At 30.4% G+C, this 27,816-nt stretch overlaps 2 protein-coding genes and 1 long non-coding RNA gene across 3 annotated transcripts; 2 read left to right on the top strand and 1 right to left on the bottom strand.

The window, feature by feature from the left end:
• Positions 1-6,316: 6,316 nt before the first annotated feature.
• Positions 6,317-6,793, bottom strand: LOC148772799 (uncharacterized). The gene has a single exon (XM_088817498.1). The coding sequence runs from the start codon at positions 6,791-6,793 to the stop codon at positions 6,317-6,319; it is 477 nt and encodes a 158-aa protein (XP_088673624.1).
• Positions 6,794-20,300: 13,507 nt separating this feature from the next.
• LOC105978068 (heavy metal-associated isoprenylated plant protein 30) lies at positions 20,301-22,032 on the top strand. The gene is made up of 2 exons (XM_013003479.2): positions 20,301-20,533; positions 21,493-22,032. Exons 1-2 carry the CDS (start codon positions 20,381-20,383, stop codon positions 21,889-21,891), a joined length of 552 nt encoding a protein of 183 aa, XP_012858933.2. The 5' UTR covers positions 20,301-20,380; the 3' UTR covers positions 21,892-22,032.
• A 2,540-nt stretch (positions 22,033-24,572) lies between these two features.
• LOC148772798 (uncharacterized) lies at positions 24,573-25,422 on the top strand. The gene is made up of 2 exons (XR_016031758.1): positions 24,573-24,705; positions 24,899-25,422. It is a non-coding gene; the product is annotated as an uncharacterized LOC148772798 (long non-coding RNA).
• The last annotated feature ends 2,394 nt before the right edge of the window (positions 25,423-27,816 follow it).

Here is a 27,816-nt window from a genome sequence, read left to right as displayed (position 1 = left end):
CAGCCCATGATCTGCAAGAAAACCAACCACAAGAGCACTCAAGATAATGGATTAGTGGGTTAGTTAGGAAGTTAAGATAAATCCCATAATTAAATCCACTAAGCACTACTTAACCCTACTAAGCCCACTAACTAAGATTTAGTTTAGAAGTTAAGAAAAGTTAAAAACACATTGTGAAATTAATTCACGTGTTTCACTCTCCAAATCTCACGATCTCTCCTATTCTTTTTCTTTTTCTTTTTTCTTTTTTCTTTTGTATTTTTTGGTTTTTATTTTTTATTATTTCTTTGTTCATTGTGTGTAAATAGCAAATCCCACCCCAAATAATGCAGACATTAAAACAACAAATATAAATTTGTTATTTTGCATTGTTTTGAGAAAACAATATTACATAATGCAATATGATAGCAAATATATTCATTTGCAATTTGAACTTGGAATTACAAAGTGAATGTAAATACATGAAATCCTTTTATCAACAATCATAGATTGAAACTGCACACTGCAATACATGGACAACAAAAAAAGGTTCGAATGATAATGTGAAGTGGTGTTTCGTTATGTAACGATCAGTGGTTCTTGGGCCTCGACTGCAATCGGAGTTGATTTTGTTTTCTTCATTTTGGATGATGTTGAGCGGCCATTTAGCGATTTCTCCTTTTTTTGGCTTGGTTGTCTGAAGAGCAAACAAAAAAAAATAATTCATAACGAAGGATGTTATGCAAAAATCAAACATCAACAATTTATTCAAGTGCATACAAGACTTGCAAAATATAAACTGCAAACAAAAAGCATCATATGTAAGTAACACGAGAATTAGCCAACTAAAAAACGGTACTAGAAAATAGCAAATATCATATGTAAATGCAAACAAAGAGTGTAAGATTAAACTTTCAAGGTGCACTTATCGAAACATATTCATGTATGGTATAACTTTAATCATTAATTATCGAAATAATAAGTGCAATTTCAAAAAAAATCATTAAGAAACTGAGAACAATAAATTTCAAACAAAAAATGACAAATTTTTTTTTTTAAGTGCAAACAAGTACATGATGGCTCATTTCAAACAAATAGCAAATTGCAAAAACACAAGAGAATACACACACTATGCAAGCCATAAAAAAATCAACAAAATGCAGGATACAAAAACAACAAGAAACTTCGAACAAGATTTCATACAAAAAATTGCAAACAAGAAAATTCAAACCGAAACTGAAATCGAACAAGAAACGAGAAATTCTCAAAGTGAAATCAAGTAATTGTTTACAATAGAAATAAAATACAACCAACAAATAAGAAACATATGAACTTTTAGGTTGTAAGAATGTTACTTACCAAGGTTTTTAGGCGTTTGAACCATCTTTTGGCTTTCTTGAGGTATTTCGGTGTTGATATTCACAGACGTACCGAACTTGAAGCATCAACCGAAACTTTGCAAATAGCAAACGAAACGCGGTCCTTGAACACATGCAATGAGGCATTCATTGAAATTATAGTTTTTTGAAGAAGCGGACAACAGAAACGAATGTTCTTTTTACCTGATTTCGGGGATTGGAAATCATCATCCTCCTTTGCTGTTAAGGGGGAAAAAAGGGTATTATCGAAATATTCGAAATAAATATCAAACAACAAAATGCAAAATTAAAAAAGGAACAAAATACAAAATTAATAAAAGAAAAAAAGTCAAAATCGAAAACCCAACATGTAAACGCATAACAAAAAATTCTTAATACACACACCAATCACACAAACAATTTACAAGATCATTGCTTACGAAGACTTAATCGTGTTTTGGCCATCGTACGAATTCCAAACAGCAAACCCTAAACACGAGCCGTCGTTTACGAACATCAAACAATTGGGAAAAAGCAAACGGAACGAAGGCAAACTGTTTCAGCAAAATAAACTGCAAACGACCTTGTAAATTGCAAACACTCAAACAACCTAACCTATGGAAGGCTTCACAATTTGTGGAGAGGTTTTGGTGTTGAAGAAAGAGTGAAGAAATCGATATCCAGGGATTTGCAATTCTAATTTTCGGATTTGCAGTAATGGGTGGATTTGGTAACTGTTAGGTCAAACGAAAATGGGGAGAAAAATATGAGATTTGATTTTGAGGATTTATTTTACCATATATCGATAGGGGTACTTTTGACAAATTACAAATAATAAAATCTGCTGGAAATTAGAATTGGAAAATTTACCAATGAAAATGAATATTTCACCAAGTATACAATTGGAATTTTTTTTTTTTTGAAAACTAATCAACCAATAAAAAGACACTGATTTAACACATAGGAGAGATAAAATTTGAAAATTAATAAAATGAAAGTAATATATTTCGGTAACTGTAATAACATTAAAAATATGGATATTTATGGTAAGTGGGGTGTTTTTGCAATTAATATATATATTATGTCCCTTGTCCTCGATTTGATATTTTGGATTGTGTATCTTAGTTATATATATATCTATATATATCGTATAGATTCTTTGTACAACTTTCTCACTTGTTCCTTCTCTTTATAATAGTTTTCTCAATTTTATTTTAAGCCTATCTTTAATTTGGATATTCTCAATATTTTTGTAAGGTTAAATAATTAGAAACGAAGTAGGTATACAGTATGCCAAGCAAATGGTGTATGGATGCTAGCTAGGAAATAAATTTCAGTGTATGCATAGCTCATTAAATGAAAAGACAATATGTAGAGTGGTAAGAAGTGGAAGCAGATCCGAGAACTAAAAGATTAGAAAGCAATTAATTAATAAAGGTAAATGATGAATACAGAACAATTTTTAGTAAATGTAGAATATTTTTTAATTTTAACTTTTATCTCTATTTTAGTATTTTTTTTGGACCCATATTTTAGTAGTTACAATATTTTAATATAAAAATTAATTCTCGTCATCTATTTATGATTAACTGTTTACATGATTACATTTACTCTTTATGATTTTGAGCGTCAAACACATCTGAAAAAAAATCTAAATTTATTTGTCTTTAATATTCGGTATTGAATATAACTAATTTTTTACCTCACTTTCAACCGTATCATCCTTCGAAACCGATAAATCTATGTCTTGGTGATTAATGATGATTAGTGGCATGGTATTCTTCTAAAATAATGTTGATGAAAAAAGAATTTGAAAAAATAAAGATGATATATATAGGTTTTGAATTTTTAAACAAAGTGTCTATGTTCACTAAAATATTCGTGTGATATTTTTCCAAAATAATGTCGTTGAAAATTTCTAAAAAGAAGGATTTAACAAAATAAGATTGTATATATTAAATTTTGAATTTTTAAAATAAAATATCCTACATTTACTAAAACTCTTCCTGCATTTATCAACACCTTAATAATAACAAAATGTATAGAAAGGGGGCCTGGCTGTAATGAACTAATGGTAGTGGTAGTGAAAGTAACAGGTCATAGGGGATGGAGCCGTGGTAAGAACCGGCCGTAAAAATGATAAATAATGATTTAAAAACTCAACTGAATATAAAAGCAAATAGCCAATTGGGTTGGGATTGGATCCGTTTACCCGGATTATTTATTTGGACAAATGCTTTATCTCTGTCACTTGCATTTTTAACGTAATGGATGTGCGCTTTTATACAACAAATGTGTGACTAAATTTGGCTTTTGAAATAATTTTAATATTAGAGTTATTTGATAAAAACCCCCTAATATTACAATAATAGGAAGAGCTCTATTAATATTTTCAGCTTTTGAGATGAATTCGAGACCCAGGGCGGACTGTAAGACCTTTAGGTGGGGGAAGCTTGTTTTGGATAAAATAATAAAAGTATCATGAACATAAAAATAAATAAACAAATGTAGTTTAATTTTTTTGACATTAAATTAAATATTAGAATAATAAGCTAAAAATGAACGCTCCTAAATAAATTTAAAAAAAAAAATTGATAAAAAGGGAGAGAGAGATTGAGAAATTTGATAATTACCATGGGGATTTTCTTCAACGGTGTTGTAAATCCATGATTGTGTGGAGACAGAGGAAAATAAAATTAAGAGGGAAGAAATCTATTGTAAAAAAAAAAAAGAACCGATTATACATATTTCTTGTTTTTAAACTATTTTAGAACTAAAATAGAATTTAAAAAATACATAATATTATTAGCTAATTATATAAGGATTATTTAGAGCATCCCCAATTTCAATGGGTCTCATATCACGTTGGTCAGCATGTGAGTTCATTGATTGTTCATTCCGCAAAACATAATATGATTAGCGAAGACGAACGGGATGAATACTAGTGGTTCAAATACTTATAAATTAGTTTTCTCCACCGACTAAGTACTACATCTTTTGTTCTATTATTATACGTAAATCCTCCGCATCAAGAATTTGTTTCATGGTAGAATAACTTTCTTCAACATACCGCCTTCAGTTTGGTTAATGCCATGAATTAGATCCTCTGAACACTGCAATGTATGCTTTCGTAAGCGGTACATCTTAATCTTGTGACCAACCTGTAGTGGAAGTCATTTAAAAAATAGATGTCTTTTAAAAATAAATGTAGATGTGAAGAGGTGAATTATAGTTTCATATAAAACTTCTCATTATATAGAAAAATCATTGTGTAAAGAAGTGTAGAAGGCAATGAAATTTTGAAAGGACAAAGTAAACATTGAAAGGACACAAGTAAAATATATAAGGTTAGGGTAATTTTGAAAGGACAATAGTTTGAAAGGTCAGCGTAAATCTAAAAGGGCAAAAGTAAATTTTGAAAAGCGCAGTGTAAATTTGAAAATGGAAAAGTAAAATATTAAAAGGTTCGAGTAAATCCGAAAAGGCAAAAGTACAATTTAAAAAGGCAAAAGTAAAATTTCAAAAGGTTAAGGTAAATCTGAAAATGCCAGTTATTTATGTGATTTGGAATGGAGTAAGTAGCCAAATATATAAGTCAAAAGTTTGTATAATTACAATCAAGTTTGTATAGTCGCTATCAACACTATCTCCCAATTAAGTCATGTAGAAGTTGTCTGCAATATGTGAGACAAAATATATGGTCAGAGAAAATAATTCTGAACAAAAAGTAAAAGAAAAAAAAGACATAATAATTGTGTCACCTTACGAATGGTTGTTCATATTACATCTACGGATAATTTTATATATGATATTCCCTATGTAAATTTGTTTCAATCAAATATAATATTTCATCATAAAATATATGTTTAATCATTTCACTAGCAAAATTATTTCATATAATGAAGTATGAATAAAGTTCTAAGGAATTTGATTGAGTTGCTTATATTGAGCAAATACTTGAAGAAGACAACGAAGCAGATACAATTGCTCATCTACACATTGAAGCAAACGCTAATCAAGAGGTTGTACACGGTGGCTCTGTTTCTGAACGTAAATATAAACTTCGTGATCGAAAAAGATAAACACGACCAACTCATGAATGATTACTTTGTTGACATACCTAGTTTTTATGCTGAGGATTTCAGACCACGGTTCCAGATCAAGCGTCATTTACTATACGCGTAGTTGAGGATTGCGAGCACTCGAATAGGGATGGCAATGGAGCGAGTATGTCGTAAGTTTTTCAATCTCCATTCCCGCTCTGCTTTGAAAATCACCATCCCATCCCCGTAAAAATACTCATATCGGCGCCGTAAAATCCCCAAAGTATTTTTAAATAAAAATATAATCTATTTATAATTTAAAGAATTTGATCGATAAACATACAAACAAAATACAAATTTAACTTCAAATCACAAAATTCAATAAAAATTATCTAGGGTTGATAATATTCAAAAATATTTTATTATTTATATTTTAAATAGTAATTAAATAAATAAATACAAATAATATAATGCATGTGGTATGAGGCGGGTACCTATAAACCCATCCCCATCCCCGTACCGGTAAAAAAAAAAAAAAAAAAAAAAAAAAAAAACAATCCCATTCCTGCTCCATACTTTATAGACAAAATTACTTCTACGAAATACGTATCATTTTTAGAATGTTTCTAGTTTAGGTAAGCCTTGCAATTGCGATGCCAATGACCTTTATTTTCGCAGTGATGGCAAGCATCATCAACTTGCTTATTGACCATTGGCTTAGGACCTCCACTGCCCTCACCCTTCTCGAACTTGCTCCTCGGGAAGGAAACACTTTCTTTTCTTTTCATTCGAAAAGAACTCTTCTTTCCAGCAGGGGCGACAATGAGAACAAATTTCTACTTTTTTTTTATGGCGGACTCGAAGCCGACCAACATGTTCATTAGCTCATCCAAGGGAGAATCAAACTTTTTCATGTTAAAGTTCACTATGAACGAATCATACGAACTTGGGAGGAATAACGGGATCAAATCCAACGAAAGCTAAGCTTGGAGGGTGACGTGGAGTTATCATTTCAAGACAGTGCTCTTGGACCGAAGCCCCTTCGCGTAGTCTCGCAGTGATTAATTCCTTGGTAGCTGCATAACTTGACGCTCTAGTATTCTCACTGTACATGCTATCAAGATGAACCTTGATGTCAAAGGCATGCAAGTGACACTGATACTTTCTCGCAAGTGCGGACTCCATAGATGCTATCATATAGCATCTAGCATGGGTGTCATCCTTCTTCCATGTTTCATACGTGGCCGTTTCGGCAGCAGTCGCAGTCGTAGGGAGGGCACCATGGCGTCTCTCATTAAGAACATAAAGACGCCCTTCAACGGTAAGCACAAGTTTCAGGCTACATAACTCATCGAGGTAGTTATGATCATTGAGTTTTTTGTCGAGGATTGAGGTTATGGAATTCTTAGACATGGTTATCTGAGAAGTTTAAAGAAGATGATTATTAAAGATTCGTTTTAGTGATTACAATTACATATTTGAACTTTTATTATTTAATTTTTCTACCACTAGTATTATTGAGTTCTACTCCCCTTTAGTAGACAAACGAGAAAATCGATTTTTCTTTAATGGGCTTTAGGTCTAATAGGCAAATGTCCCCCATAGTTAATCTAGCTCGAGTACATTTATCCAAAGGTAGATCACTATCAATCATATAATTATATGACCCCTAAAGTTTATTTACCTCACCTTGATAATGATCTAAGTTAGTCTCAAGAATTCAAAATCTTTGTGTCTCAAGTCTAACAATCAAAGACGCTCATAGAACTGATTCTATCAAACTAATGCAGTCCCTAGATAATCTAGCCGACCACGTTAATCCAATAGAACCCTTTCTATGACTATCTTCATCACATAAGTCAATTAAATTACAGCTAATCTTACAATAGCACTCCCCGCTAACACGGTTTATTGCACTATTGCAGGAGGCTATACATAATTTAATCGTTGGTAGAAGGAAAGAAAATTCAACTGGTTGGTTTTTATTTATAGCTTAAAACAATTCTTAATAAATTAAGAATGAGGGAATTTTGGGAAAAAAATGTTCTCTCACCACAAGGTTTAAAGAGGCCGATGGGATTCCTACATCTATGTTCTCTAAAGGTATACGGAAACGCATATTGTTCTAACAGGAACATACGAACTAACTTATAATTAATTATATGTTTTCAAAATCATTAGAGGACCTCCACTAGCATATATCCATTAAATATTGTTGAGGTACAAATAATTAAGTTAAAGTATAATCATTATTATACATGAATTATGGTAAAGAAATTAATTTAACATATTTAAATTAATTAATTAATCGAACACATATACATTAAATTAGTTGATTGTTTAATCAATTATTTAATTGGGCTTAAGTGAAAATAATTTTCAATTATAATCAATTCTTTTTAAACATAATTTTAGAAATATGAAATATTTTATTATTATTATTATTATTATTATTATTATTATTATTGTTATTATTATTATTATGATTATTATTATTATTATTATTATTATTATTATTATTATTATTATTATTATTATTATTATTATTATTATTATTATTATTATTATTATTATTATTATTATTATTATTATTATTATTATTATTATTATTATTATTATTATTATTATTATTATTATTATTATTATTATTATTATCATTATTATTATTATTATTATTATTATTATTATTATTATTATTATTATTATTTATTTTCTTCGGTGAACCGCTCGGGTCCGACAGGTCTAATCGGTTTGTAGTGAACTTGAATTTGTGGGTCTATGTTAACTTTTTAGGCTCTTAAATTTCTCACTCATAAACCTACTTCTATACGGAACATTTAAGGACCATTGGAGTGTGGTCCCTCTATAAGGAAAAAGAAAACATTTGGTAGTGAAACTAACTATTTTATTCGTTTATACAATCTATTATTTTCTATTAGAATTTGAATCTTCAATCTTTATTATATGGGGTTTTTGACTTTTGTGTATAAGTCTCCAACCATGCATCTTTATTATTTTAAGTTTAGAGGCTATATCTCTTTCACCAATAAATCCATCATTTTAATATTTATTATAAATAAAGAAAACATTCATGTATATACTAATATTACCCCCAACCATTTATACCCAATTCTTAATTGTGACCCTAATTTAATCAATTTTGTCACAGAAAAATTCAATTTTGACTTTTTTTTTTCCAAAAACTTTTTTTTTCAATTTTTTTTTACTGCCGGATTCTGGTGTTGACTTTTCGTTTTTTTCTCTTCCAGATTCTTTCGTCGGTCTCCGCCGTTGACTTTTTTTTTTCTTCCGAATTTTGTCGCGTTGACCGGCGGTCTCCGGCGTTGACTCTTTTTAGTGTTTTTTTTATTTTTTTTTTGTTTTTTTTTTGTTTTGTTTGTTTTTTTTTTTTTACGTCGGCCGCTAAACGTTGACCGTAATTGTGCTGTCACTGACAGTAAATTGACGTAATTATACTGTCAATGACAGTTAATTAATGTAATTGTGCTGCCGTTGATAATACATTTTTGTACTTTTTCTGCCGTTGACAGTAAATTAACGTAATATTATTATTTTTTATTTTTTGTGATTTCTTTTATTTTGTTTGATTTGTTAACAAGTCAACGTAATTATATTACTGTCGCTGACAGTAAAATAATTGTAAACACAATAATATTATTGTCAACAACATCAATATTATTATTTTTTTGTGTTTTTTGTTTTGTTTGAGTTATTCACGGAGTAACGTAATAATATTATTGTCTATTATTGTAATATTACTGTAAACACAATAATATTATTGTGGTTGACGGTAATATTACTGTTGTTATACTAATATTGCTGTCAACCACATCAATATTATTATTTTGTTTGGATTTTTTTGTTTGTTTGAGTTATTCATAGAGTAACGTAATAATATTACTGTCTATTATTGTAATATTACTGTGGTTGACAGTAATATTACTGTTGTTATAGTAATATTATTGTCACTCACAGTAATATTAATTCTTTTGGCTTTTTATAATGTTTACATTTGTTGAACGGTCAACATAGTCATATTACTCTATTACACAATAATAATGAGTTTTGTTGTGTTAATATTATTTTGCTAGAGATTAATATAGAATATTGTTATGTTAAACTGTAGTTTAGTTAATTTTACTATGTTTAACACTAATATAGTTAATATTACTGTCAATAACAACAATATTGCAGTTTAAACGAAAAAAAAAATGTTACAGAAAAAAAAAATCCAAAAAGTCAACGCCGGAAACCGGCGAAAAAATCCGGAAGAAGTAAAATAAAAATTGAAAAGTCAACGCCGGAATCCGGCGGCAAAAATATTTTTTTGAAAAAACATTTTTTTTTGAAAAAAAAAAGTTTTGGGTCAAAATTGAATAATTTGTGAAATTAGGGGTCAAATTGAGGTTAAATTAAGTTGAAGATGAAATTGAAGCATATTAAAGTATGAGTGGCTATTTTAGTCTTTTACAAAAATGTGGACCATGTGTGGACTTATTGGTAAATGAATTTTTTGTCTGGATCTCGTTATGAATAAGTATCCATTGTTGGGCTTATTTGTAATGACCCCTTATTATATTACATATTGAAAAAATTAACTAAAAAAAAAGATTTTGTTTTTCAGGATAAAATATATATGGGATAATTAGCAAGAACCCTCTCATCTAGGAAAATGAGTTAAGAAAACACCTCATCTCAAAAATAATTAGAGAAAATACCCATAGCTAATATTCCACCCATGTGATATTTTTATAATTCCAAAATTACCCTTCATTGTCTATTATACTCTTTCAAAACCCTAATCTTATTTTTATTTTTTTCATCCGCCGTTTTCACGCTCCAACGTTTCTCTTCTTCTCTATTTTCTCTTCTCCTATGTTTGTTTTCCTCTGTTTTCTCCGTGACTTCTCCGCCACTGTCGTCGCCGCCGCCGCTGCCGGGAGATGGAGAAAGAAAGAAGATGAAGCACCCATCAAACATTATAAATGATTTTGATAGCAATTCTGAATTCGAATGCCAGGAATGCTACATCGGAGGCGAATAGATATATGATTGTCGATTTGTCGCCGGAATCTGATTTTGATGGGTGGTGGTTCCGCTTTGGTTGGTGGTGCAAGTTGTGATTTTATTTATTTATTTGTAATAAAAAAACTGTCATAATGTCAAAGTAAGGTGGTGATGGTGTGTTGTGGCGGCGGTGTGGTGACATTGGGGAGGCAGATTTAGGGTTTTTTGTGGATCGGGCGGAGGATGGCGCTGGTAGAGAATTTTGCGCATGCTGAAACCTTAATCGACTATGTACATGTTCATAGTCGATTAAGCTAATCGACTATGCTCTGGCAGTCGATTAAGGTTGATCGACTCCAATTTTTTTATTTTTTTTGAACTTTTTGTTTATTTATTCCAATTGTATAAATCATTTATAATATGGGTCTTAAGATATAAGTCCCTGGTGACAAACCGTATTAGAACTAAATGACAAGTCTAATTAAAATTTATTTCACATCCTTTATTAAATTTATTCCAAAAATGGCCATCTACTTACTAATTCAAAATTACAGCAAATTATAAATATACTATGATGAACTATGGTATTATTTAACATTTTTTTATTTTGCATCTACCGTTTTTTTTTTTCGTGGAACACATTTTTTTTCTTCATATTTTTTCATTATATAAAAATCTATTTTTCCCCTTTTCTACATAAAATTAAAAATTATGGTTTTTTTTTCTTTTTGTTTTTTTTTTTCATTTTTCGTATTTTTTTAGTATATAAAATGTATTTTTATTCCCCTTCTTTTCTAGATAAATTGAAAATTATGATTTTTTTTAAAAAAAAAAATTGCCGTAGACATCTACAGAAACACGTAGAAACCGTAGTAATCCGTAGTAGACCATAGACATCTTGAAATCCTAACTCCTTTCTGAAACCCTAGCCGTCAGACACCATAGACACCCATAGACACTCATAGGCATTTGTAGACATCTAAATCGAAAAATCTTGAATTTCCCCCACCAAACCATAGATCCGCTCCACCACGAAAATCCTAACTCCATCTTTGAACCCTAGCCGCCAACAAGCCATATAGACAACCATAGACACCCACGAAAATCCATAGTCATCCAAAAATAAAACCCTAGATCTACAACCACCATAGTCATAGCCGCTAAAAATAAAAACCTAGATTTGCAAAACCGTCAACATAGCCGCCACCACCAACCCCCTTCATAATTGCGACCACCACCACCTGTAATCGCCTCCGATCCATAACTATCTCCACCATACCCGCGACCTCCATGGCCGCCGCCATAACAACCCCCACCCATACGCACCGCCTCTATATACGCACCCCCTCTATAGCCGCGACCCTTTACCATGACCGCCCTCCATAACAACTCCCACGTTACCCGCCGCCTCCATGGCCACTTCCATCGCCGTCATAGACGCCATAGCCACCCACCATATAACTGGGAGCAAGAGAGATCGAGAGGGAGAGAGAGAGAAAGAACAATACACATGTAGAGAACGAGAGAAATAGAGAGTAAAAGAAAAGAAACATTATCTGTAGAGAACGAGAGAAAACGACTGGGTGAAAGAAAATAGAAAGAATGGAATAAAAGAAACAGATCTGGTTTGGAGAAACGTAAATAGAGTTTATATTTAGGGTATAAGAGCAAATTAGAGATTAAAAAATAATTAGGGATGTGGGACATATTATATTTTAAAATAGGGATGTATTTAAAAGATTTAGTTTGGAGTTGTCATTTAATTCTAATTAAATTTGCTACAAGGGACCCAAACATATTAACCCCTTATAATATTTGTATATTTTTTGTTTTTGTAATATATAGTTGATTTTGTATTTTTTCGCAGTTGTGATTTGTTATTTTTAGTAACAGATTCTTAATCGACTATGCTTCACAATCATAGTCGAAAATATACGTGATATAGGAAAAAAAATTAAAAACAAAAAAAAAATTAAAAAAATAAATAATTTCCTTAATCGACTATGAAGCATAGTCGATTAAGGCTAATCGACTATGCTTCATAGTCGATTAAGGAAACTGATACGGAAAAACGGAAAAACAAAAATCGCTGAGCGCGTGATCCAGTGATGATGTGGCGGGTGAGGGCGAAGTTGAAAAATATAATGGCTGAAAATGGGTGTGAGTTTTTCTTAAATGGACTAAAATATTTTGGCCCTCCCTCCATTAAAAAAAGTAGTGAGGGGGTTTTCTCAAAAAACCCCAATATATATTTGTTTCTTTATTTCAGATTCTCAATTCATCAAATTTCAATATATTTCCCAATAAAAAGAAAAAAAGTTCGGTGGTTTTAAATATACTTACGTCTGTTCATCATTAGTTGTAAAATTTTAATGATGATATATCCCGAACATAGTATATTTTAATTTATGTTAGTTTAATTAAAATTTACAAAAATATATCCATACATTTTTTATTCTTCTCTTTAAACATTTAAAAAAATGGGGACGCTGGCCCCAAACCCTGTAAAACAAATTTGACCACCCTAACTTAAAATTCTTAGTTTTGACCCTAATTAGACCCCCTGTGTTTTTACATGAAAATTTGTTCCATCATTAACCATCCTATTTATATGAGAATTATACATCATAGAATAAAGAAGAGTTTTACATATGAAAAAGTAAGTGTTTTGCACGTCTTTCTTGTTGCATGAGAATTGAATGTTTTTAAACCCGAAATTAGTGTCCATTTAAAAAAGAAGAAAATTTTCACGGATAAGGCCAATGGCTAAGTCAGTATAGAGTAGGGGCACCTTCGCCGCATACCAATTTTGTAGAATTCTCAGTATTTAACATTTTATTATCATTACTCATTACCCTTATTCTACATTTCAAATCATGAATGTTTTTAGTTTGTTAACCTTTTTTGTGATACCTATTTTACCATTTATATTATTAGTTTACACTATGTACTACTTGTAGTTTTCCTTTCCTACATAGGTATTTCATCAATACCTATGTAGTTTTCCTTTCCTTTCCTTTCCTTTCCTTTTTACTTTTTAAGCGAATACAATGTGATAGTAAGAGAAGTTAAAGAGTTCAACAAAATCCCCAATCGCGAAGCATGTTTGATGCTATGGATATATCATACAGTCCAGTCCTAACAATGAGGTTTATGATTGGGGAACTATTTTGAAGCTGTGTTAGTCGAAAGGTTACTTTCGAATGTGATGATTTATAAAAAATATAATTTTATTTAATATTTTATCTTGAACAATGTTTTTATTAGATATAATTAAGCGCTAAATTAATCAAGACTCGAGTAACATAATCCATAAGAGGTCCAGTGTTCTTCAACTAGCCAGAGAATGATATTCGAACGATCTTCTACATGGCTTGGTCCAAATTATTTCTTCTTGGATCAATAAGAATAAGGCTCAATTTGTTTCTCCATGGAAAAAATATATTTTTAGAAAAGAATTTTCAAAAACCCATTTATTTATAAAGCATCTTGAAAATTCAGTGTTGATATGAACGAAAATCTCTTTGAAAAATCATTGTATTAAGCCAAAAATAGATTGATTCATTTTGGAGGTAAAAAGAATTTGAATTTGAAATATCATTTATCTTTAGAAAAAATCCTATTATTTAAATTATTTTAATAAATTATGAAAATTAGTTTTATGGTTAAACATCTTATAGATAGTCAATATTTTAGGATTTGATGAAAGTTCAAAACATTTTTCAATTCTATCGATCAAAGATTCCAAATATATAAGTTGTGTGCAAGTTGGGCCAGTCTCTCCTGAAAGTTGTTTTATTGTGTTAGAATACATGGAAATATACCACAATTAGTTTCATTTGTGTGTAATTTCTTTATAGAGATACCCTATTTATAATAAGGGATACAAGTCTAGTTACAATTCAACTAGACCTCCTAATCTAAATATAACTCTATAATAATACTCCTAATTATACTGACAACCACCTCAAACTCAAGGGGGTGACAGACCAACTTGAAGTTGTTAACTAAATCATAATCACGTCTCTTCAGTTGAAGCGTGTAGCGTCTGGAACTTCCAGCACTTGAAGGTGTGCAAAATTTCTGACAACTCCGATGATTGTCCAGTTTCCAGCGATTGAATAGATCGGCTAACGACGATCTTGATGGTACCTTGATTAGAATCAATTGGAACGTCATGCACGGAGGTGAATGTAGGACAACAATGATTTATGGTATTCTTTTAGCGATCTAAGCGCAATAAAAAAGAAGAAACATAAAAAACAAGACTGGTCTAGAAAAAGTTCATTAACTCACCTGTGAAAAACAGTGATTTATGGTGCTCTTCGTCTCGGTGGAACCGAGCAAAATATGAAGAAACACAAAAAATAAGACTGCGAAGAAAAATAAGAGCAATAATTTATGGTGTTTTCCTTTGCGGTAGAAGCGCCAGGAATAAATAGAAACACTCCAAACAAGATTACAATGACAAATCAATGACCGATGATTTATGGTGTTTTCCATCTCAATATAACCGAGCGAAAGATTGAGAAACTCCAAAAAACCAATAGCATGACTCTTATACCATGTTAAAATACTTGGAAAAATATCGTTCAATTTGATTTGTGTGTTATTCCCTCATAGAGATACCCTACTTATAATAAGGGATATAAGCATAGTAACAATCTAACAATAACTCGTTATCTAAATATAACTCTATACTAATAATCATAATTATACTAACATGCTGAAAAAAAAAATTAAAGAACCAACACTCCTTTTGAGTTTTAAAATTAAAAGGTTTACCATATTTCAATAATTTGATTGAACCTAATCAGCTGAAGACCAATCACATTGATCATCAAATCAATCAAGAGATTAAAGATTGATCCTTACCAGTAAAGAGATGAAGAGCTACATCTATATATAGTGGACCATTCTTTCAAGCTTCATCATTCCAACCTTAATTCGAAAAGAGCAACTATTGCATCATTTGAGTGCTAGAAATTTTAAAATTATCCTCTTGTTCTTCACTTGATTCATTATATAACTTGAGTGGGATTTTGTGAAACTCTTAGAGAACAATTATTTGTTTTGAGGTTTTGATTTGTATCAAAGAGTGAGTTTCTTGCAAGTATGTTGTTTTGTATGAAAGAGTGCTTAATTGGTTCAAATCTGACGATTTACGATTCGATCCAAACTTCATATTCTTTAAGAAATCATTTTTAAATTACTCAAGTTGATCCACAATTTTGAATATATTTTTCATACAATTTATTTAAGATTATTTATATCAATTTTATAATCATTATACATTGTATTATACATTGTAGCTTTGTGAAATATATGCTTATTGTTAGCTAAATTCTAATAATTTATGGCATTGCAATGGTAAGTAATCTTGCAAGTTCTAATGTCTCAATTCTCATTTTTGGACAGATGGTTTAATGATTTTTAGGAATAATGGTATAATTGAATTTCACGAAATCAGTAATAAATGAATTTAAAATTTATAAAAATATAAGACGTACAAAATACATTTTACATTAGATTTATTATTTATATTTTTAATATAAATATTTGTGATAAGGGCGTTTAGGACAACAGATAGATCATTAAAAAACCAGTTGTGTTACTGGGACACATGGCACGATTCTAGATGCATATTTCACGTGAATTGTGTTTGTGGAAAGAACAAAGAACTGACATTTGGTTATAAGTTGTTTTGTGCAAAAGAGTGAGTCTTGTGTAAGCACGTTGTGTGTGCGAAAGAGTGAGTTTCTTATAAGCACGCGTTGATAAGTGTGAAATAGTAAGTCTCTTGTAAGCGGTCTTCTAAGCATGTCATTTTTTTGTATGGAGGATCCAAAGATTTTGGAGGCACGTGGAATAAAAGTTCGAGAATCTGAATGAGTGTAGTAGGTAACCGAACCACTATAAATTCGGTGTTATACGCACTTTATTTTATTGTATTTCATTCTGCATTCATATATTATTTATTGCTAAAACTTCATTAGAAAATTCACTTAGAAACTATATATTTACTTATTTTAGAAGTTTAATAAAAAAAATCTTATTTTTAAGGATAAGATTTTACTAAAATAAGTTTTCACAAAATATTGAATATCTTCTGAATTTTTCTTTTTAAAAACATCTAATTATTTAAAAAAAATTAATAATAATAATAAATAAATAAAATAAATAGATAGATGGCTGAGAATGGCAACCAACCATCCATTTTTTACCCGCCAAAGGCGATTACCAACTATTACCCGACCCATAATGGTCGGGCTGATAATAATTTTTCAATTTTAAGTAAAACCGGATGTCGAGTTGAGTGTGTAATTTGTCGATAATCACTCGACCCGACCCATGCCTAGCCCTGATATTAGTCTGTTGACCGTTCAACAAATGCAAAAATAATAAAACGCCAAAAGAATGAATATTAATGTACAATAATATTACTATAACGACAGTAATATTACCGTCAACCACAGTAATATTATTGTGTTTACAGTAATATTACAATAGTAGATAGTAATATTATTACGTTAATCGGTCAACAAATCAAATCAACAAATCAAATAAAATAAAAAGACCAAAAAAATTAATAGTGATGTGGTTGACACTAATATTATTGTGTTTACAGTAATTTTACCATCAACGACAGTAATATTATTACGTTGACTGATCAACAAATCAAACAAAATAAAAAAGCAAAAAAAAAAAAATAATAATAATATTGATGTGGTTGACAGTAATGTTATTGGATTACAGTAATTACTGTCAATGACAGCACAATTACGATCAACGTTCAGCGACGGGCGTAAAAAAAATGGATAAAAATTTTAGGAAAAAAAAGTCAATGCCGGAGACCGACACTAACCGAGAGTCAGCTCCTGAAACGGGCAGCGTAAAAACAGAATAAATAAATAAATAAATAAATAAATAAAATAAAACCAAAGAACCGCCGGAAACTAGAGCCAAAAAAATTCAGAAAAAAAAAGTCAAAATCGGATCTTTATGGTCAAAATTGATGAAATTGAAGTTAAACTGGTGTTACAAAGAATTGGATTAAAAGATTGGGGGTAATTTTTTCATATACATTAACTTCGTCTTTACTTATAACACATAAAAAAGATGGACTTATTTGCGAAAGAGGTATAACCCATGAACCTAGAAGAACAAAGATGGCTATTAAGAGACTTGCGGATAAAAACTTCATTAAAAAATTAAATAGGATATGTAGAAAAAATAATTAATAAGAAAAACTCTTTAGTTGGAAAAAAAGGGACAAATTTACTACTAAACTTTGTACCAATTCTCTTGTTTTCAAATCTTAGTAAATTGAAGTTGTTTTTATGTTCGGGGTCTTTACAAATAAGCACATTAATGGGTACTTATAAATAAAGAGATGCAGATAATAAACTCCTTTACAAAATAGTCCACACATGGTCCAGATTTTTGTAAAAGACTAAAATAGCCCATCATACATTAATATGTTTCAATTTCATCCTTTAATTTAATTTAACCACAATTTGACCCCAAATTTTAGAAATTATTCAATTTTGACCAAAAACACATTTTATGGACAATTTCGTCCGTGACCGCCGTTGACCGCCGGTCTCCAGCGTTGACCTTTTTTTTTTTTCTCCTGATTTTTCCGCCACCGGTTTTTTTTCGAATTTTTTTTCTCTTTCTTTATTTCTCTATCATCTTTTTTTTCGTTTAAACAACAATATTGCTGTGATTGACAGTAATATTAACTATATTACTCTTAAACACTGTAAAATTAACTATACTACAGTTTAACACAGTAATATTGCTATATTAATCTATAGCACAGTAATATTAACACAACAAAACTCATTATTATTGTGTAATAGAGTAATATTACTATGTTGGCCGTTCAACAAATGTAAACATAATAAAAAGCCAAAAGAATTAATATTACTGTGAGTGACCGTGATGTTACTATAACAACAATAATATTACCGTCAACCACAGTAATATTACAATAATAGACATTAATATTATCACGTTCCTCCGTGAATAACTCAAACAAACAAAAAAACCCACACAAAATAATAATATTGATGTGGTTGACAACAATATTACTATAACAACAGTAATATTACCGTCAACCACAGTAATATTATTGTCTTTACAGTAATATTACAATAATAACGTTACTCCGTGAATAACTCAAACAAAATAAAACAACCCAAAAAATTAATAATGTTGATGTGGTTGACAGTAATATTATTGTGTTTACAGTTATTTTACTATCAAAAACAGTAATATAATTACGTTGACTTGTCAACAAATCAAACAAAATTTAAAAAAAATAATAATAATATTACATTAATTTACTCTCAATGGCAGAACAATTACATAAATGTATTGTGAACGGCAGTACAACTACGTTAATGTACTGTCATTGACAGTATAATTGCGTTAATTTACTGTCAGTGACAATACTTAAGGTCAACGTTTAGCGGCGGACGTAAAAAAAATAATAAAAATAAAAAAGAAAAAAAACACTAAAAATAGTCAACACCGGAGACCGCCGGAATCCGGCGGTGGAAAAAAAAGTCAACACCGGAATCCGGCGGCGGAAAAAATAGACCAGAAAAAAGAAATAAAAAAAAAATCGAAAATTCAACGCCGCAATTCGGCGGCAAAAAAAAAATCAAAAAAAAAGAAGTCAAAGTTGGATTTTTGTGGTCAAAATTGGATTGTTGTGGACAAAATTGATTAAATTGAGGTTACAATTAAGAATTGGGTATAACGGTTGGGGGTAATATCGTCAAATACATGAATGTTTCATTTATTTATAATAAATATTAAAGAGATGAGCTTATTGGTGAAAGAGATATAGCCCCTAAACCTAAAATAATAAAAATGTTTGATTAGGGACCTATACACAAAAATCCCATTTATGTTAAAAAAAATTGAATTAATAATTATGAAAGTATAGTAAATAAATATTTACAACAGTTAACATTCAAATAGGCTGTAAAAATATGCCCTTAAAGATTTCTCCATGAACCTTCTTTTAACATTTAAATAGGCAGGAAAATATGCCCTTAGAGTTTCTTAGGGTTTATCCAGGGAACCCTTCTTTTGTTAATAAGATAAGATGAGTTGGATAGTAATATTACTGTCTTGATGGATCAATGGCGAAAAAGTCAAAATCGAATTTTGGGTCAAAATTCGTAAAATTTGAGTTAAATTAGAGCTTACAGATATGAACTGAGTTTAAAATGTTAGGGGTAATTTTTTCATAAATATTTAGATTTCCATTGTTTATAATACATGTAGAAGGCGTGGACTTATTGGTGAAAGAGAAAACACTTTAACCTATACTAATTAAGATGTTTGGTCAAATAACTTTCTCATAAAAAAATCTTTAATAATTTATCCACATTTAAAGATTCAATGGAGGCAACTACTTCCTAAATAGGTGGCTTTCAACGGAATACTAAATGTATGAGTGATATATAGTGAAAGATTAAAACCTCTTGTCTGTTAAGAAAGGAATTGATTCTAAGAATATTATATGTTACCAATATAAATATATATATATATATATATATATATATATATATATATATATATATATATATATATGTAACTGTCACTTTTGAAAAATAGTTGTGTTTCATATTATTCGTCTATTTAGATTTTTAATACTGCATTAAATGCATTATTTCTTATTTTAACCTTGTTGATTCAACTACAAGTATTAGCTAGCTCTCTTTTATAATATCATCAAATGTTAAAAAAATATTATAGTAATGTTTATGTATTTTTTTCTAAAATCAAGCCATATTTATTGAGTTTTTTAATATTTGTGCAAAAATGTGAAAAGAGTGGATCATTAAAGAAGGGAGGGAGTATCTAATATATATATATAGCTTGTTGCCTGTCATCTCTTCTCATATTCTCAATTCATTATATAAAAAGAAAAGGAAGATAACATATTCACTTATGATGGTTAAACTACTTGAGAAGCTATTCGGCTCTTTCGTCTCCGCGGTTGCATATTGTTTCTTCGGATATTATCAAGATACCGGCGGCCCCAAAAGGCAGAAATTACACAAGTATGGCAACAAACATAAGGGTCGACCACTTTCTTTGCAGGTTATTCTAACTTTCTTCTTCACAAGCTTTTTATACCAACTATACAATATTAGATAATATATGTCTGTACATGCGGGTTTTGGTTTTGTGTGTGTTTTTTAGTTGAGAAAGAACTGCATGCATGTATGCCCAAAGTCCTAGCAGGCAGATATCAAAAGATCATTATAATACATATATATATATGTGTGTGTGTGTGTGTGTGTGTGTGTGTGTGTGTATATATATTGGTATAGAAAGATGAATGGATTATAAGGAGTTATTAGATTCAGATAGTTATACGGTTGTTTACTTAGTATGTCATTTTGGAGCACCAAACTTTGCTTCAGGTTTTAGTATTCCATCAGTACTCAAACAGTTTCTGCATATTCATCTTTTTTTTTAATTGTACGTTGTGGTCGTCGATCTCTAAGTCTTTAATATTTGTATCCTTAGCTTGAAAGAAATAAGATTTCAAGAAAGCCTTAAATAATTGTAAACATCGAATAAGTAACACCCGTTGTTGATCGATAAACTGGTCACTTGTATTTTTCTTTTAATTCCTTTAGCTCACTAGCTTGTACTAGATACATAAATGTGTATCATGTTCCCATATGAATTTAATCCGATTTGGTTTTATCGGGTATTGATCGAAAATCTATGGTATTGATCCTGGGGAATATGTATATAGTAAAAAAAAAAAAAAAAAAACAGCATCTAATAATGCAGGCCAAGATCCTTGCAATAGATCAAGTTTTTCTTTGGTGGATTAGTGGATATGCCTCATTTGGTGAATCAATGTATCTTAGTATATAATTAATTAGTGGAGAATTAAGACATATACTCCACAAAAAAGAAGAATTAAAATTGGAATAAGAAGAAAGGTGGAGACAGTGTGTATAGAATTGTTTAATTTATTACAAGTGGAAACAGCATCATTGTTTTGAATAGCTTTACGACATTAATTAACAATGACTTTACAGACAGTGGAGCTGAAAGTGAGGATGTGCTGCAGTGGGTGCGAGAGAGTAGTCAAATTAGCCATTCACAAGCTGAGAGGTATCGATTCAATCGAGGTCGAGTTGGAAATGGAGAGGGTTAAAGTAATCGGATACGTCGATCGGAATAAAGTGCTAAAGGCGGTGAGGAGGGCCGGAAAGAGGGCGGAGTTCTGGCCGTACCCAAACCCACCGCTATACTTCACGTCGTCGAGCCATTACTACAAGGATATGACCGTTGACTATAAAGAGAGCTACAATTACTGGCGGCACGGCTATAACGCCGCCGACAAGCACGGCTCTCTTCACATCACCCACCGTGGAGACGACAGAGTTAGCAATTTGTTCAATGATGATAATGTTAATTCTTGTACCCTCATGTAATTAACTAATGATTGTTCAATTATTTAACATATCCATCATCAAACTAATGATCACTTCTTTTAGTGCCTTTTATATTCTATGTATATAAAGTTTGGGCGTGCTTCAATTGAACTGCTACCGCTAATTATGTGATTGTCATCATGAGTAGGAGTAACTTTTTTACATCTTTAAATGTAACTTGTTATATTGTCATTTGAATTAGGGGTTTTTTGCATAAGTTCTCAACCAAGCATCTTTGTTATTCTAGGTTTATGGGCTATATTTCTTTCACCAATAAATCCTTCCCTTTAATATTTACTAGCCTTTTTTAACCCGTGTGATGCACGAGATATTATTTCAAAAGTGAAAAAAAAAAATCAATTTAATACATAATAAGAAAATATAGTACATTAACATAGTAAAATTTAGTAATATAATATTACTCATAATTTATATAACATTAGTTTTTTTAAATCTTACATATTAAGATTTATAATCCAAATATATAGGTTTAGATTTAACAAATCGAATTTATGTCTTTATATATTAAGATTTGAGATATATTGATGAAAAATAGAAGATTGATAATTGTTGAAAATTAGTATAGAAAAAAAATTAAAAATAAATACACTACCAAAAAACAAGGCTTTTGTAACAGAAATTTTGTGACAGGCTAAATCTGTCACAATGAATGACTGAATTAGTGACAAATTTGTGATCGATTCTTATAAAACCAATTTACAATTGCTTTTGACGCAATTGTTATGAATTATGTGACGAATTTTGTGACAATAAATATTCGGTCACATTTCGGTCACATAATTTGTAACAGAAATTTATTCCGTCATAGTATTTGTCATAATTTGTTTATGGATATGTAATTTAATTAGTATGAGTTACAAATCTGTCACAACATCTTTTTCGTCAAAAATATTTCACATGTAATTCTGTCACGAATACCGTCATATTCTAAGTTTTGTCATTGGTCCGTCACAACATCATTTTCATCACAAATGGGTCACAATTTTTTTTGTCACAACTCCATCACATTCTAAGTTATGTCATTGATCCATCATCACATCCTTTTTGTCACAAACACGTCACATAAAATTCAGTCATAAATATGTCATATTCTTGAGTTGTGCCATTGATCCGTCACAACATCCTTCTCGTCACAAATGTGTCACGTATTATCCATTCAGAATTCCGTCATATTTTAAATTCTTCATTAATCACTTACTAATATTTATTTAGTCATAGATCCATCACAATCTAAATTTCTTCATAGTTTGTCACTACCTTTGTTCGCTATATATATCTCTTTAAAAATGTTATTTATTTACTCAAAAAAAGAAGAAGTTATTTACATGTTGGTTAAAATCCCAATTATGTCACTAACCGGCCCTATTTATTTTATATTTTGAAACCATAAAACATAAAATAATAGGAAAAAAATATAGAATAATATAACAAATGCAACCTATTTATTGTAATTTATTAACAATTTCAAGTAATTTGATTTTCTTATAGAAATTATGTAAAATGGATAATTAGTCAATTTATTAAAATATTTCTTATAATGGCGTGCACAAAAACTGTATTTAAGCTAGTTACACTATTATTATATGTTATCCTTGTTTTGTTTTATTATTGAAAATCTATTATTTACAAATTTTAGTGTTATATCAATATATGTTGAAAATACCACATTTAATGTACACTAAATTATTAATTTGATTCTTGATTTATTATTAATATTATTATTACTTAAAACCACAATTTATTTTTTGAACATGAAAACTAATTCTAGCAAAAAATATTGGTCTGACCTTCTTATTTAATTTTTATATCTATATTTTTTTTAATTTTGTTTTTTATCAAACTGATGATAAAAGATATTGATAACAATTGAATTAAAAAAAAAAAAAAAAAAAACTAGTTAAAAGTTAATAAATTAATGATAATTTAGCATTAACTCCCCCACTACGGCGTCATAGTGAAACCCCACCCAAAACAAGCCATTTAGGTTTTTGAGTTTTGCACATCACAGGCACACACTCACGTTTTTTCTCCACTCATCGTCAAAGGGCAATGGCGGCAGCGGCATAAATCGGGGGTAAATGATTTATAATGTCGGGCAACAACACAAATGTGGTGGCGGAGAACCATAATTGATTTGTACGATGAATCTACACCCATAAGGCAGCGGCGAGCGATTGTCCTCGTCGGTACACTATCATTTGTGCATGAAGGTAAATTTCAGGATTAATTTATCAATATATATATGCGTAGCTTTTCTGTTTGACTTGTAAATTAATAGGTGGGTGAAAACCGAGTAGAATGTGATGGTTTGATACATATTGAGAAAATTATTGTGTATATTAGATGTATTTGACTTTATTGGTTAATTCAGCAAAAGTTTCGGTTCGGTGATTTTACAAAATTCTCTTGAATTTGGGCGTATGGGGCTATTTGTTAGCTATATCCCACCATTATTTTGAAATAAATCCTTGTAAATTGTAGATTATGACATTAGCCTGTGGTTGCTATCTGCAGAGGCATAAGAGATATGCATTATATTATATGTACTTTCTGAAACAATAAATGATGTTTGTAGGTAATTATAATTGGATGATGTGAATTCGAAACTATTGAATGTGTTTTAATTAGATGGACCCTGAGGTCCAAGACGTTTTAAGCAGAAGCTATGCAGCTTCTGTTTCGTCTCCCTCTTCACATATTGGGTACATTAACACCTACATGGGGACCACAGCTTATACTCATGAAGTTGTTCCAACATTAAAATGGTACTTGTATAATCAGGCCATTCTACAGGTTTTGGTTATGCTCTTGCTTGGAATAGTTGTTCCTTTTTTAATCAAAATATTTGTCTTCTATCTTAGAATACGATAGTTGGCTCTAATTGGCACATTTTATTTTTCAGATATTCGTTTTGGTAATTTAACTGTTTAATATTTTGGGTAATACGTCTTATTATTTCTGATCTTTGTTGATTTTTTGATGGCAGGATATTCAATACGGAAGCTTAACAGCTATAGTAACTGGTATACGGTATGTGATCGGGGGTAATTTTCTTTTGGTGTTCTTTCTCTTGGGGTTCTGCTTTATGTAAGAAAATTGGACTTAGTTTATTTGAAATTTCACCTTTTTGTGTTACATTGTCAGATGCAGTTTAGATTATTCGTGAAGATGCAGATGTGAGACTAGTGTTGGGCCGGGACCACGTGCTACTCAGATATAGTATGAAGTTGTCGAATTGTCAAATTGGAAAGATCGTCCAAGATGAACTGGTGGGGGTTGAGGGGATGAGAGGGAGAGAAATATAAACGACGATAACATGGCTTGCGGATGTTGGAGGTGATACAGGACAATAGTTTAGAGATTGGGTCTTTGTTATAAGATATTTATGGCTCGACATTTGTAGTATATTTTTACCATTAGATATATTAGCAAACTTTTGAAATATCACAACAGAGATAATGGTTTTGTCTTAATATACTTATATGAACATTTTATTGGTTTTGTTGTACATTTCTTTTGATACAGACAATTTGTGACAAAGTGTTTGTGACAGAGGATTGGTGACTAATTGTGACGCTCTCAGTGACACAAATATATAACGAAATCTTTCATTCATTGGTGATGAATTATTGACAACATGAATTGTTTATGACGGCATCCGTCACAGATTTTAGGAAAAATATTTTCATGTTTATTGACGGATTCATGACAACACAAACTATTTGTGACGGAATCCGTCACATAGTTTAGGGACGGGTTATTGACAGCACAAACTGTTTGTGACGGAATCCGTCACATAGTTTAGGGACGGATTATTGACTGCAAAAACTTGACTTTGACGGAATCCGTCACAATTTTAGGGAAAACATTTTGTTAGGTAGTGACAAATTATTGACAGAAAAATATTGCTTGTGACGGAATCCGTCATAGATTTTAGGTGTCTTCGATATGGTAATTTTGACGGAATTACTTTCATTTGTGACGAACGTTTCTGTGATAAATAGTGTGACGGAATTAAAATCTCCGTCACTAATTAAATTAGTGACGAGGGTGTTTCTGACAGACATATTCCGTCCCTATGCCGTCACTAAAGCTTAATAGTGACTGATTTTGTTGCTTTTTCTGACAGACATATTCCGTCCCTATACCATTAGGGTTTTTTTAGGGTTATCCAGCGTTTCTTTCTTTTATATATTAAGATTTACAGTCGGCGTTGACTTTTTTTAGTGTTTTTTTTTAGTTTTTTTTTTTCGTTTTGTTTTGTTTTTTTCTTTTTTATGTCCGCCGCTAAACGTTGACCGTAATTGTGCTGTCACTTACAGTAAATTAACGTAATTATACTGTCAATGACAGTTAATTAACGTAATTGTACTGTCGTTGACAATACATTGATGTAATTGTTATGCCGTTGACAGTAAATTAACGTATTATTATTATTTTTTATTTTTCGTTATTTATTTTTATTTTTTTTGATTTGTTGACAAGTCAACGTAATTATATTACTGTCGTTGAGAGTAAAATAACTGTAAACACAATAATATTACTGTCGACAACATCAATATTATTATTTTTTTGGGTTTTTTTGTTTTGTTTGAGTTATTCACGGAGTAACGTAATAATATTACTGTCTATTATTGTAATATTACTGTAAACACAATAATATTACTATGATTGACGGTAATATTATTGTTGTTATAGTAATATTGCTGTCAACCACATCAATATTATTATTTTGTTTGGATTTTTTTGTTTGTTTAAGTTATTCACGGAGTAACGTAATAATATTATTGTCTATTATTGTAATATTACTGTGGTTGAAGGTAATATTACTGTTGTTATAGTAATATTACTGTCACTCACAGTAATATTAATTCTTTTGGCTTTTTATTATGTTTACATTTGTTAAACGATCAACGTAGTAATATTACTCTATTACACAATAATAATGAGTTTTGTTCTGTTAATATTACTGTGCTAGATATTAATATAGCAATATTTGTGTTAATTGTAGTTTAGTTAATTTTACTGTGTTTAACAGTAATATAGTTAATATTACTGTCAATCACAACAATATTGTTGTTTAAACGAAAAAAATGTTACAGAAAGAAAGAAAGAAAAAAAAATCGAAAAATTCAACGCCGGAAAACGGCGAAAAATCCGGAAAAAAGAAAAATCTAAAAGTCAACGTCGGAATCCGGCGGCAAAAAAAAAATTTGAAAAATAAAAAGTTTTGGGTCAAAATTGAATAGTTTGTGAAATTTTGGGTCAAATTGACGTTAAATTAAGTTAATGATGAAATTGGAGCATATTAAAGTATGAGGGGCTATTTTAGTCTTTTACAAAAATCTGAACCATGTACGGACTTATTTGTAAAGGAGTTTATTGTCTGGATCTCTTTATGAATAAGTACCCATTGATGGGCTTATTTGTAAAGACCCCTTTAAATTATTTATGAAAAGGTACTACTTTTTGTTTTAAATGAACTATTTCATAAATCAAAAAGAGGATTGGATCAATATTTGCATTTAGGAATATATTTAGACGATAAGAAACAAATAAAAGAAAAATTTAAAAATCATAAATTCCCTAAGTAGACCAGTCCACATAAAAATGGACGAATTTTTTCGGGGTAATGATATACGCAGGCCAAATTAAACATTCAGGCACTTTTTTACCATGATTTTTTACCTTTTTACCATAACTATTTACCTTTTGTACTATTCATATGCACAAAATCGGACTTTTTTTTTATTCATGTGCTCGTGTGAATTTACGTGAGCACTTGGCAAGTGCTCGTGTGAATTTACGCGAGCACTTGGCAAGTGCTCGCGTAAATTCACGTGAGCACATTAACAATTTTTTTTTTTTTTTTTAACCCACTCGTGTGATTTCACACGAACAGAG

Source organism: Erythranthe guttata, chromosome 1 (assembly GCF_056151865.1).
Source record: "Erythranthe guttata isolate IM_541 chromosome 1, IM_541, whole genome shotgun sequence".
NCBI lineage: Eukaryota > Viridiplantae > Streptophyta > Magnoliopsida > Lamiales > Phrymaceae > Erythranthe > Erythranthe guttata.
The sequence above is the reverse complement of the archived record's forward strand: the minus strand, read 5'-3'. Positions and strand labels throughout refer to the sequence as shown.